This window comes from Diospyros lotus, chromosome 4 (assembly GCF_014633365.1).
Source record: "Diospyros lotus cultivar Yz01 chromosome 4, ASM1463336v1, whole genome shotgun sequence".
NCBI lineage: Eukaryota > Viridiplantae > Streptophyta > Magnoliopsida > Ericales > Ebenaceae > Diospyros > Diospyros lotus.
The window spans coordinates 11,693,702-11,708,663 of NC_068341.1; the positions used below are offsets into that span (position 1 = coordinate 11,693,702).

At 37.7% G+C, this 14,962-nt stretch overlaps 1 protein-coding gene across 5 annotated transcripts in view; it reads right to left on the minus strand.

The window, feature by feature from the left end:
- LOC127799276 (protein TRIGALACTOSYLDIACYLGLYCEROL 5, chloroplastic) overlaps positions 1-14,962 on the minus strand; it is a 35,133-nt gene that overhangs the window by 19,233 nt on the left and 938 nt on the right. For 2 of the 5 annotated variants that reach the window (XM_052333182.1, XM_052333184.1), the window contains exon 4: positions 11,896-11,928. The exons of 1 other annotated variant lie outside the window; for it this stretch is intronic. In XM_052333182.1, coding sequence (XP_052189142.1) covers positions 11,896-11,928 — 33 coding nt within the window. Of the gene's footprint in view, positions 1-11,121; positions 11,764-11,895; positions 11,929-14,962 lie in introns of those variants that run through there. 2 more of the 5 variants (XM_052333180.1, XM_052333183.1) reach the window with 2 other exon arrangements.

The following is a 14,962-nucleotide window of genomic DNA, read 5'->3' on the forward strand; positions in this document are numbered from 1 at the left end:
TCGTTTGAACTATAATGTTGCCACTGGACCTTTACATAAGGATGGATTGGGTTCTTAACACTTTCTCTTTCTGCTCCAAAATGTTTGTCACACCCCACTTTGGGAGTATTATAACTTAGGACAATTTTGGGATAATAAATTTTTTCAGAACTAATTGCTAAATCATATCATTTCTTATCCCAAAATTTTCATCTATCTCGAAAAAGAATCATCATAAACATTAAATGCGGAAGCTAAGAATCAAACCTTATATTACAAATACCATAGTTCAGACAATACATCAATGTCTTTTAAAATATTCAGAATGTTAAGTAGCAGAAACTTAAATACATCAATTTCAACATCATAATCATAATTCATCGTGCACTTGCTAAGTGCCGTCACATGTTTCTTTCGTATCTACTTCTGCTACAACAACATTTGGAACGTTTGAATATTCTAGAGGCATAGCCTAGGTTAGATGATGAATCATCTAAGTAAGAGTACAAAATCATATTTCGTGCATATATGCAAAATGTCATCACTCCTTTTTAGTTTGAATCGACCGCACCCAACTGTTGCTCCTTATTTTATAGCTTCATTACCAGGTCGAGGTGTATGGGTGCACCCTTGATAGAGCAGCGGTGCCAGTCCATAATCTCAAATCCTGTGCAATGCATGACCAATAATATTATTGTGTATATATGCACATTTCATCATAGCATGTATATACAATGTATTACCCGGGAATGATTTGAGGTTATAAATAATATTTGATGAAGGGTACGAGTGAAATTTTTGGAAAAATGAAGCTATAGGATACACTAATGCAGTTTTAGACGACCGAATCAATCGGAGGGAATACCCCGGACCTTAGATGATTAAGAAAAATGGTATAGTAAGGACGAGTAATACAAGTTATGATTTTAGGAATCAAAAGAAGTGGGATCGGGAACAGTTTTTGGTACAGCTATCGACTAGGCTGATAAAATCAAATCAACGTAAGAGACTTCCGGAAAGTCAACAGAACCCTGAAGGAGCTCCGATTTTGCGTAAGGATCAACCCTGAAGTGGTTTCGGGGTGAAATAAGGGTCCCGTGATGGCGTTGGAACAAAAATGTACTTGTTGAGTAATTCTTTAAGTTATTAATTTTGGATTTTAAGTGTCTCAATGATTATTAATTTATTATTTGAGGATATAATTATAATTATGTAACGTGTACGGTGGGATTAAGAATTTAATTGAAGAATTTATAATGATTTTAATAAATTATATATATAGTATATTATATAAATTATATAATACGTGTATATATATATATGTGTGTGTGTGTGTGAGAATGAAATCAGGGGGTAATTCAATAGCCCATGGGTGGAGGTGAGGTCAAGGCCAAAACCATGGTATTGAATTAATTAGTGGGCTGCCAATTGAATTTGATAGATTAGTATAATATAATATGTAGATATACTATGTAATATACATAAAGGTACGTGATGACCAAGATGGAATTATAAAATGTATATTTGGAGTGGTTGCTAAGAATAATGCAATTATAAAATGAATATGTGAAGTGGTGACCAAAGTAGGAGCGTCAACATGGAGCGTATAAATAGGCCAGGGCGCAAGGCGGAGAAGGGTAGGGAAGAGAAGAGAAATAAGGAAGCGTATAAATAGGCCTGGGCGCAAGGTGGAGAAGGGTAGGGAAGAGAAGAGAAATAAGGAAGAAGAGAAAGAGAGAAATGAAGAGAAAAATAGTAAAAAGTCTTCGAAAAATTTTAAAAATTTATTTAGAGTTCGAGGAACGCGTTGGGGCTCAGAATTTAGCAGGTTGGCATCAAGGTTGAGGTTGAACTCGAATTTCGAGGGATTTTGAATTACATTAAAGGTAAGTGTTATACCTAGAAACTTGGTTTTAAGTTGTGAGTTTTTTACTATCAAACTTGTTTACTAAGAGTTGTTCGCTATCAAAACTTGGTTTACTGTGGGTGTTTCTACCCTAAAACTTGGTATTTGTATTACCTAAATGTGTTGTGGTTTTATACGAAACGGTTTTATTGCATGTAAACGGTAACCTGTGACAGTTGATTTTATGAGGGAGGTTCGTCCCTAAATGTTTTGAACTTGTACATTGCATTTTGTAAATTGTTGTTTATATGATGTATTGAATTGTGAAATGTGGCATTGTCTTGTATTTTATGATTTCATATGGAATGTCAGCCTAAGATGTTGTCTGGATAATGTAGTCATAATTCTCCAATGGCGTGACAGAATAATAGAGGTATCTGGTGCTGGTGTGCATGTCAGGATAGCCACCTTGATTTCCGTGCCAGGCCGTTTGGCCAAGGAAGTTGCACTAGGATGACTAGGTGATTCATATTGTGTTGTTTATATGGGATGTCAGCCTAGGATGTTGTTTGGATAGTGTAGCCGTAATTCTCTAAGGGCATGACGGAATAATATAGGTATCTTGTGCTGGTGAGTATGCCGGGATAGTCGCCTAGATTTTCGTGTCAGGCCATTTGGCTAGAGAAGTTGCACTAGGATGACTAAGTGGTCCATGTGAAATTTTGGAGTTGGGATTGTATGGTGGTTCTCGGATGCTTAGAATGGAAACATAATCTGGAGAGATGCGTTGGTTTGCCCTCTGAAGCTAGAACCGCGTCGTGGCGTCGTAGCGGTATGGTGACATAGCTTTTAGGGAGATTGCTCTTTTCCCGTGATAGGGTTAAGCGCTTGGGATTCTCTTGGGATAGGGCTTACCGGATGTATTGGTTTATTTCATATCTTGCATTCATTCATGAAAAATGTGTTTCTGAACTTTCACTTAAATGATTCATCTAATATGGACTGTATCTCTGGAATATTCAAATGTTCTATGTGAAGGCAGCGGTGCGAAGGGAAAGGGAATTGCCGAGAAGTGACGGCAATTAATGGATAGTTTACTTTATGTCATTTTCAATTATGTTGTTAATTTTGATGACGTCATGTAAATGTTGGTTCGACTTTATGTTATAAATAAAATGGGTTCGATTATGATTTATTGAGGTTTGGATTTAGCTTTCGCATTTGAGATGATGTATCTGTCTTAATTTATTGATGGTTCATAGTTGATATACTGAGAAGGTATAACGGGATCTTCGGGGAACAGTTTTGTGTTAAGTTTCCGTTGATTAGAAAAAAATATCATCGGAATATTACGTTACCTAACGCTCCAGAGAAGTGGGGTGTTATATACAATTTACATGACATATCCACAATAAGGCATAACAGCATGATAAGACCATTTACATAAAATTAAGTTTTGGGCTGAACCACTTATCTTTAACAGAAATTTATTGCTGAAACCTCAAAATTCGTGCTAACCTTGATTTGCGTGCTAAGATCTAACATAACACTCTTGATCGAATCTTGGCACCTTAATGATTCTTGGCCATCACATTTATCCAAGGTTTTCAATAATCTATCCATCGTAATTTTTCTCATATTTCTCTCTTATTTTCTTCTCCAAAATTTCAAAATAAATACCTACTTGAGCATTTTTTCAAATTTTCTACACCATAAATCCTAAAATAAAATTCTAAGAATGATACAAAAATTTTGGAAAATTATGACCTAGCACACGCCCCAATGCACTGGCGCCTGAACTAGAGGGCTGGTTGGCATATGTTTGCTACGCGTCGATTGTCTTCCCCAATTTTTCGATCGTCGGCGATCTCCCAAACTTAGATTTCTTTGCACCAGACGATAGCCCACCTTTAATCGATCCTAATGGCACCCTTCTCAGCCTGAAACAACAATCGAAAGCACTCCAAAATGCCAAAAATCAGACCGGTCACGGCCGTCGCTTTGCATTTCTGGCCACCTTCGATTACCCCTTCAAATCATCTTGAAACCACACCAAACTCTCCAGAAATGAACCTCACACCCTCAAGATCAAAAGCCTTACCCAAGACTCTCGATTCATTTCCAAACGAGAGAAATTTGAAGTTAAATTTTTAATACATTCAACCACTACCAAAACCCCTATTTATACCCGTTTTTGAAGCTTAATCGCACCATACTTAGTCAAATTGAAGTCATAAATGCTCGGTGACGCCTTACCCTACCTCAAATCGTGGAAAATCATCACGATAACCCATCCCCAAAAATTCGATGGTTGCGGCCATGCTTCGCCGTTTCTATTACATCACAACTATGCTCGGCCATTCTTGACCCCATACTATATCCAAATCAACTTACCATGGCGTGGGGCCCCTTCTCATACCCTCTGACGGCCCCAAGTGCGTCAGCCGATGGCTCATCGGAGATAGCAGCAATGGCCGACGACCATGGTTGTTCCTCTCATTCTTCATTCTTTTTTTTTCACTTTAACCCCCCCTAAATTTTAAAATCTCTTTTTGGCCTTTCCACGAAACCTACTGAGTACCCAAAAATTCCACGACGCTTAGAACTTCCTCTTTCACGCTATGCTCCTCGAGTTTCATTTCACCATTTTTAAGCCAAAATTCAAAAAATTACACTTAAGCCCGAAACTTATGTGAAATTGCATTTGATCGCGAATTCCTTTGCTTTACCTCGAACCTTCTCCAGTGTCATTCTTTATGCAAATCTTGACTGTCTTCGGGGCCTCGTTACCTTTTTCGGGACTCCCTTATGACGGTTCGATTCTCTAAACTACTTCGAAGCTATATCAAAAACAGTTATCGATTCGATTTCTTTCGGCTCTAAAAATCTTATTTTAATATGCTTGCTATGGATATCTCTTTCCTTTAAAACATGCGCGTCCCGGGGTATTCCCTTCTATTGATTCGGCCATTAGTACCTTTAAATTGTCTCCTAAATTCTTTTATCGTCACCAAATATGCAATATTTCATGAAATAATGATATATTTATTCATTTTGATTCGGGATATTACAATGCTAACATGCAATTCTTAATATTAAGATCTATACGCAATCACTTTTCTATGTTTCCTCAACACACACCTCAAACCTACTTCTAAGGCATCCAAATACACCTTGTACCCTCTAGAACTTATAGGTAAGGCAACATTGTAGCTAATGACAATCAATGTTTAGATTCTAAAAACCTCTTCAACAAGGGCCATTTCAACAAATTTGACCCTTTTTGCGCGTCAGTTGAGTTAAAGAGCAGTGATGCTCAAAAGTCTTTTAACAAACTTACGATATTACTCTGTCATCCCAAGAAAACTTCTTATCTCTGAAATGGTAGTAGGTCGCGGCCACTCCTTTACCGTTTTACCCTTGGCAAGATCCATAGATATTCCGTGTCCCAAAAATATGTGACCCAAGAAAGTTGTTTCTTTCAACCAAAAATCGCATTTGCTAAACTTAGCATATAACTTGTGATCTCTTAATGTGGATAATATCATCCTCAAGTACTCCTGGTGAGTCTTCTCACTTAGCGAATATATCAATATATCGTCAATAAAAATAATAACACTAACATATCCTAATCGTCAGACCAAATATTCACCATATCATAACTATCATATATCATCACTAACATGTTGGTCAAACTAAAATGCATCACCAAATACTCATAATCGTCATATCACGACATAAACATCGTTTTAGGAATGTCTCATTCTCTTACCTTTCTTCCATCGATAATACCACGACCACATATCAATCTTTGAAAATATCCCGAACCCTCACAACTGGTTTTAAACAAAGCACTACTTAGAGATAAATGGGTATATATTCATTATGGTCATTCTATTCAAGCATTGATGTCGACTGATTCTTCTTGCCCAATCATCATTGATAAATTTTTATTAAGTCAATTCATAAATTTTAATCCTGATTGGTTGTCATTTGAGGAGTAAAGCATAATATAAACATGCATGTGATCATGTGTGAGTGGCTATAAAAGGGAAAGAAAAGAGGAAAATGGGGAGCAATTGGCAACAATTTTCGGGAGCCTTGGCTAAGGCTTCTTCTTCTTCTTCTTTTCCTCTTTCCTTATTAATCAAAGGCTACAAGAGGGATGAAGGTGCAGGCACTCCAGAGCTTCTACTTCCTCATTTCAACAACCCTATTTTGCTACTCTCTATTGTTCAGTTTGTGGCATCGTATCTTGTTCTTCGTAGTAGTCTTCTTCAAGTTAGAATTCAAGTGAAGTTGGTTTAAGGCAAGCTTCTATCTCTCCTTCTTGTTCTTATTCCTATGATGTCTCTATTCTTGAGATTTGGTTCAAGAAAACCCCCTGTTTTGGTTGAATGGGCTCATGCTTGTTGTTTATGCAAAAAGTAATGTAAATCTTCCTTGATTGCTATTAGATTTTGTCAAGTCCCATTGGATCTTCAAATAGAGTCTTGTATCACCCTATATTTCTTTGGGAATGATATTTTTCTTGGCTAGGGTTAATAACATGCAAGATTTTGGTGTTACTTGCATGGATGTTGTTCTTGTGTATGTTGTTTTGGGTTGCAGGTTGCAGAGATGGTCGATCGTTTAGCTCGAATTGTCGACCATTCTTGGGGCGTATTCATTCTGGCGGTTGCCTGATCGTGCCAAGCTATCGACTGTTAGATGTATGGGCTTTGAATGTTGACCATTATGGCAAAACTTTCGACCATTCATGGAAGTAGGCACTCGTGATCGACCATTGTGCTATGGCTATTGATCGTTCTGCCCTGTTATCAACCGATAATCCTTGTACAGAATGTGTTAAGGATTTCCTATTGTCCATGAAGACGAGTATATATTTATCTCCATGTGTAGGCATTTATTCGGGAAATTTATAAGTGTATGAACATGTGTGAGTATATGCATAAGCTTTGGAAATGCTTTATGAATATGGTTATGGTGATGTATGCATAAGTGCACAACATATGCATAAACATGTTTTGAAAAATATTCCATTGGCCAATTCTAAGCACCATGTTTAGTAATAGCATAGAAACGGGCCATAATAGGGATATTTACTCGTCTGATAAGCTGGCGCGATAATTGATCCACCAAGGCTCCCAAAGGATCCCATGAGCTATACTAGAGGAACACCTTGCTACAATTGTCAATCTTCCATCCAAAATGAGAGCACACCACTTCCCTCAACAAAAGCAATTTGTGCCAGTACCATAGGCAGGAGTAAGGAATCCTTAACATCCAGAAACAATGATCTTGGATCTTATAAGAATGAATCCATTTGACCCATAGGATTCAGGGAGGTTTGCAAGATTGGCCAAATTAGTTTAGCAACCAAAGCTTGATTCCACACAAATAAAGGCTTCATGCCTAGCCCACTTTGGTCCTTAGAATGACAGACATGGTGCTACACCTCCTTAGCCTTGTGAGAGTTCAAGTTCGTCCCACTCCAAATGAAAGCCTTAATTAATTTGCTCTAGGTCCAAAATCACTTGCTTAGGGAGAATGAAAATGGATGCCCACTAGAGATGGATGGTAGAGATGACAGATTGAGCCAATTAGAGATGACCCACAAACGATAAAAATGGTTACACTAAGACTCAATTCTCTACTTCACTTTATCAATGATAGGACAACAATCCCCATAAGTGAGTTAAGTAGAGAGCAACGGGATCCTCAAGTAACGAATGGGAAGAGTACCATTTTGAAACCCAGACTCCTCAAGTAGCTCCTCCTGAAGAGAATCATCAACACCCGCAATAAAATAGTCACTCTTCGTTGGGTTCACCTAAAGCCACTCTTCGTTGGGTTCACCTAAAGCCCTAAAAACTCGACAAATCGATCCAGGCAAAATTTCAAGATTCCCATTGATTCATGGTCACCGTGAGAGAACAACAATAAATCATCTGCAAACATCAAAATTGTTGTGCCCAACCTTTCGCATCTTTAGCGGTACTAAAACAAACCATCCTAAAGTGCGATGGCAGACAATGCCTTGTATCACCTGCATAACAAGCACAAGTAGATAAGGAGACAATGGATCTGCCTATCAAAGCCCACGACCCCCTGCAAAATACCCATGGAGTTCCCTATTTATCTTCATAGAAAATTGAGGAGAGATAATGTAGGCACGGACCCGATCACAAAATCGTAGAGGAAGGTTCATAAGGCGAAACACCAATAATAGGATGATGTGTGGAAATGCCATGCAACACATGAACTAGAGCAAGCTTCTTGGGTTGATGAAAACCAGCAACAAGACTTAGTCAAATATGTTTAGGTTATTTGTAGTGGGTTAGTTGAATAAGCTTAATGCTTGCTACATTTTAAGAATACTGTTAGATAAAGCTTAATGCTTGCTACATTTTAAGAATACTGTTAGATAGTGGTAGTTGTTTCCTTATTTTTATGCTTTGTTGATTATCTTTTCATGGCACTACGTTTATAAATATAGATTTATTTTAATAAATAAAGTACTGAGAATTAATAAAAAAGTATTCAAGTTGTCTTCTCTCTAACTTTTGCAGATCTTCTGCTGGTCTTCTCCTTTTTTTTCTTTTCTACAATTCAACAGTTTATCCCTTCCCAAATTCTACCCCTACTATTTGGTATTAGAGTGCAACTCCCATCATGTACATTCCCAGCAAAACCAATGCTAAATTTCGTAATGAAATTCATGAAATCTTGGACTGACACAAGTCAAACATTGACCAGATTCACGTTACCTTGCAAATAATGTTAACCGAGCTCTAAGTCCTCCGATGCTTAGTAAACCTATTTTCACTATACAATCCCAAACAATAGAATAAGTTTGATGACAACAGTATTTATGATGGTCCTCTAATCTTTGATGAGGAACCCATTGTCACCATTCACGAGCCAATCAAAAATCAGTTAGATAGAATTGTTGTTTACAAGCCAATTTGGTGTAGCAACGTTTCATCAATTTTTCTTTGTTGGAAAGAATCCATTTTTGAAGATAGTGAGAGTTTCAAAGTGGACATACTAGATTTCCATGGTAATCTCTTAGCCAAACAAATTCATAAATGGATTGGTATGACGACGGCATTATTATGGAGAACAATTATTGTATTATCAAGCTGTCAAAACTACTTTGAGCACAGTAAAATGATTCTTGTGAACAAGGATCTTAAAGGGGGAGGAATGATACGTGCAAATGCCATGCAACACATGAACTAGAGCAGGCTTCGTGGGTTGATGAAAACCAGCAGCAAGACTTGTTCAAATATGTTTAGATTATTTATAGTAGGTTAGTTGAATAAGCTTAACATCTTAAGGGGGGAGGAATGATACGTGCAAATGCCATGCAACACATGAACTAGAGCAGGCTTGGGTTGATGAAAACTAGCAGCAAGACTTGTTCAAATATGTTTAGATTATTTATAGTAGGTTAGTTGAATAAGCTTAATGCTTGCTACATTTTAGGAATACTAGTAGATAGCGGTAGTTATTTCCCTATTTTTATGCTTTGTTGATTATCTTTTCATGGCACCAAGTCTATAAATATGGATTCATTTTAATGAATAAAGTACCGAGAATTAATACAAAGTATTCAACTTGTCTTCTCTCTAACTTTTACAAATCTTCTACTCCTCTTCTATTTCTTTCTTTTCTGTAATTCAGGAGTTTATCCGTCCCCCAAATTCTATCCCTAGCATAGGAACTCCCAATCAACAGTCATAAGCCTACCCAAGTCCACTTTGAGTGCACAACGAGGAGGGCATTGATTCAAGCATTACATATGAAGAAGCTCCTAAGCCAGAGAACATTATCACTAATGTCCTTTCTAGGGACAAAAGCAATTTGAAACACATCCACCAGGATGGGTAGGACCTCATTAAGCCTATTAGACAAGATATTGATAATGAACATGACAACAAAAGATCGGACGAAACTAGCTAGCCCTCTCTTGATGAGGGATCTTCGGAACAAGGCTAATGATAGTGGCATTGACTTCTCCCATAAGCTTTCTTAAATGGAAAAAGTTACAGATCGCATCAATGAACTCAAGCCCCGCCATATGCCCCACCATATCCCAAGTTTGGCGAAAGAATTTCACTGTATATCCATCAAGATTGAGGGCTTTATCATCACCCATGCCAAACAAAGCCTGCCTCACTTCCTCAAGGGGGACTTCAACTAGGAAAGGCGTCCATTGATGAAAGGAGATAACTCTATCAACATAAATTCCCTCCTTTTCAACAGATAGCCTATGTTCTGTAGGCCTAAGCTATGGAGGTCCTAGAAGTAGTGCATTAGGAGATTCACAACTTCCAAGGGAGATGTAATAGGGGAACCATCATCACAAATAAGGTTGTGAATGTGATGATGATTCTGGTTACACTTCATTTGCTGGAAGAAGAACCTTGAGCATTTGTCCCCCTCACCCATCCACCGGGTACGAGCTCGAAGGCGATTGAACTCACATTCTTGATTCAAGGCCTCAGCTAATGCTCGATGAAGCTCTGGCTGTTGATGTCGAAGTCTACTATCATGAGGAGACTCAAGTAACATCCTTTGAGTACGATGAAGACTTTCCCTCAGATGTAGAACCCTTAAAGTCACATGCCCCTAGGATGTGTTCAACATTTTCATACCATTCCTTACAACCTTCAATTTATTGACTAGACAATACATGGGAGTCCCAGCAACATTCAAATGCCAACAATCTCAAACCATAGAAAGAAACTGAGGGTGGTTAGTGAGATGATTGTTAAAACGAAAACAATCTCTCAAACGCTGCACAACCCTATAGAGAAAAACAATAGCATGACTATGGTTTGAGATATCTGGTTGTAAAAACAAAGCACTGCTCGCCAAAATGAGCTAGCCAACCATTATTGACAAAAACACGATAAAGCTTTCAGTAAATACGATCATCCTTTGACCAGCAATTATTCCACGTCAAAACTGGGCCACTAAATGAGAGGCCCGCATCATAGTAAATGGTTGTGAAAATTAATATATGAATATATTAAATCTTTTATGTAATAAAATTATTAATTTCAATTATTTTATAAAATCAAATATCAGTGTCATTTATAATATAGTGGTTATACTGGAAAGAAGAGTCATAATTGAGAGAAAATAAAAATAAAAACATCAAACTAGCACATGACGTGGAAGACCCACCTCATGGGAGATGGTTGAGAGCGTAAGCAAACATCACGACGAAGTAGCATGACAATTATGTTAAATATTATCTGAAAGTCAACGTAAAAAACTCAAAAGAAGAAATGAGGGCAACATATTTACTCTTTCACAAACTGCAATCCAATGATAAGAGACTCGCAGAAACCTTAGACGTTCATTATTCACCACAAAGTGGCTGCTACCTTGTTTTCTAAGTATCTCTTCATTCTAATTAGATTTGCCAGTGGCTCAACCATGAGAGACGCGAGGAAACCAAAGGCCTCTTCACCTAGGAAACGTCCACGGCTCTTTTAAACAAACAAAAAAACAAGCGGCACATCATATATTTTTCAAACTAGCTTCAGCGTAAGGATAAGATGCCATAATCCACCTTTTATCATTTTAGCTCATGCATCTAATATGATGTAAATCATCTTTTCCGCACGCTAAAGACAGCACTACAGTAAGTTTTTGCTCAAACTACAGATATCATTGAGCAGGACTAACTTTCCCAGAGCTGTTTGATGTATTTGTGGATTTAACTTTCCGAGAGCTGCTTGATGTATTTGTGGATTCATTAACATCAGTTTCTTGCCTTCTGTCAACATCAATTCCTTGAAACACAACCCTGGACGACCGATATTGGCTACCAAAAGCTGTCCCAAATCCCCATCCAAGGCCAAGTCCAACTCCACAGCCACCACCTTCCAATATCAGAATCCTAATAAGTTGCTGTGTCCCTAGTTTTATATAATGATAAAACAAAAGAGGAGAAATAAAATATTCATGGATGTTGTCTTGGGATTGCTGCATGCGTGCATATGTGTAATGTACTGTAAACATTATGATTAAAGCAAGTCCTAGTCGTTTACCTGCACCAACACCCAAGAAACTCAACGGCATGCCTGAAACAGATCAAAAACCATCAATTAGCAAACAAACTGACTGGCAGTGACATGAGAAGTCCTAGTACAAACATTGTTGGTATCAGAAATCGATAAGAATAAATAAATAAACTAAACAAGAATAAGCCCATAAAACAATTCAAAGCTTAATGATGTCCTTAGACTATGACAAAAATGGAACCAGTTTGACCACTTTCAATATTCATCAAGCTTTAGAGCTTTTGCCTTTTGTTGGTCAACACCTAAAGATTCACATATAAGAAGTTGGTCATAATCATAATCCAAAGCTGTGATATCAGGACGGAACATAAAACAATGTTTGACTTGTGCCATCTACCTGTCCAAAAATCTAGTGTATCATGATAGAACCAAACATGTGGATGTGAAGTATCATTATAAAAGGGAAATGATAGCCAATGGAACTGTGGGCATCCAGAAAGTTTCTACAGCCAACAATCCTGCTGACATGGGCTCCAAGGTATTGACTGCAACTAAATTCAAGCATTGCTTGAATTTGTTGCATATTGATGATGGCTAAATTATTTTAGTCATCTAGAGCAGTGAAGGTGAGAATTGTAGCATGCTGTACTTATATTTCATATCTGATTACTTAGTCATTTGATGTTTCAAGGTAGAGTTTGTTATATATTTTGTGAAACTTCAAATGAGGCCCAAAGGTTGGGGGGCCATTTTGGCAACCGTGGGCTGCTCCTTTAGGCACCCACTGGAGGGCCAATTGGCAGCCACCTTGGGCCAGCCCAAGCCCTTGGCTTTTGGCTTTTGGCTTTTGTCGTGTAGCCTGCAGCCGTTCCTTTTGCACAATTTCATCAAAGCCATTGCAGCCTCATTTATCCTGTGCGATCTCAGCCATCCAGATGCATTATTTATCTATCGCCTCGAGATTGATGAAATCGGTGGAAGACGAAAGAGAAGAGGGGTGGCCGAGAGAGTTGTCATTTTTAGAGTTTTCTCACTCTCTCTCTCTCTCTCTCTCTGTAAATTGTGTACAGTTCGTCTTCCCTTTGTGTTCTCTGGTTTTGTTTTTGATCGAAGGTAAGCTCTTAATCTGTTAGTGATTCTGAGCATTTTTGTATAGAAAACCAAGGCTATTTTTTGGTTTCGATTTCATTGTAATCGGATTGAATATATTTAGTGGAGTGAGCTCTTCTCACCAGAGCTCAAGTGGACGTAGCCCCTGTTTGGGGTGAACCACTATAAATCTTTTGCCTCTTGTTTCGTTTATGTCTTTAATTTCATCAGTGCTGATTTTGACTATGTGTGTGGAGATTTGCTATCTCTGTTTGTTCGTAACAAGGCCCAAGGCAACTTGAATGAACCATACTTGTATAACAATCCCACTGGAGGCTTAAAAGTGGACTCTTTTTGGAGAAAGAGGGATAAAGAGGGTACAAATACAATAGAGTAGCTCTTTGTTAGGACATGAGCTAAGCAACTCATATTCCTACCAGACCCAAGGAGACTTGAATGAGCTCTACTTGTATAACCAATCCCACTGGAGGGCATAAAAGTGGACCAGGTGCTCCTCACATAGTGTTTGGACAGGATATTACTATCCTAAACGAGTTCACCTCCCTAACCGCATGTGAGGAGAGTGCGCACAAGTCGAAGTCACAACCTTCTAAAAAGGATGTTCATATTAATACACCTATTACACTAAAGATATCACCCTTGGTGTTCAACTAAATGTTTAAAAGGGTATCGATGAATGATAACTCCAAATCTTATACAAAACCTTTAAGCATATCTGTAATGTATCATTGCGCATGCAGTTGTTAAAGTAAATTGCCTATGGTCCTAAAAAGAAAGCGAGGGACATTTATCATTCTAACTAGGGATGTAACCCCATTTACATACTAGTTTTGATAAATTTTCAAATGAGCCTTGTACCTATTCCCTATTTTTGCACTTGTTTTCACTTTAAATGGGGTTAATTGGGACCCACTAGGAACTGATTTACATCGCTAATTCCAGGCCTTTGTTTCTCTAGCCACAGAAGTCATTTAATTTAAACCAATAATTTTCATGAAAGAATATACTAATGTAGTAGTTTTTCCAGGATTACAATTTTGCTCTTTCCTCCCCTAGAAGCATTATATTATCGAACAAGCTTCCAGTGTGGTCCAGAATGTATGAGCGTACAATATATAAATTTTCTGGAAGCACCCTTTCGGTTACAGTTAGCCTGCTCTAGACCTATGGACCACATCCTACTCAAACTCCAATGAGCAAATACAAAATTGATTATGAATGTAACTTTCAAGTATCTATTTTAGCATTGGAACTTGATTTGGGTATTGTTGAGAAAAAAAATAGAAGTGGATACAAGGAAGGAGCACTAGCAACTTGAAATACCCAATGAGAGAATACTTTGGTAGAAAACTTGATTAAAATTTCCATAAATAATGAGAGATAGTGATTTAGGCCATTAATAATGGTTTTCTACTATGTAAATTTTCTATTTTTCCCAAAGCCCAATTGAAAGTACTATCTAAGTTTTTTCAACTAAGATACACAAGGAAATATGTTAGTTACCATTCCTGCAAAAAATCCAATACTTCAACAAAGGTTTAGTTGTACTCTCCACTTGGCCAAGGTGCATATATATATCCACAACTTCATGACAACAAGGTAAAAAAGCTGCATCAACCAACTCAATTTTCCTATTTTTTGAAAGAAGTCAAGCATGGCTTCAACTTATTTGCATTAGGAAGTTGGATCACCTCATGAATTGGCAATCCTTGCTTTTGCTCTTGAAAAGCTAAAACGTTATACCATACATCCATCCATGTCAAATGCTAAAACATCAACTTCTCAGTAATCCAACGAAAAATCAAAGAAGGATTCACTGGATACAAGTAAAATCAGTAATATACAGAACGCATTGAGTATTAATTGGTATTTGTCAAGATACAAAGATCCCTTATAAAGACCCCTTCAACATTAACACCAGCTCATGTCATGTCTGTTTGGAGCAGATTGAATGTTATTGTTGAGAATCACAACCATTCTCTAA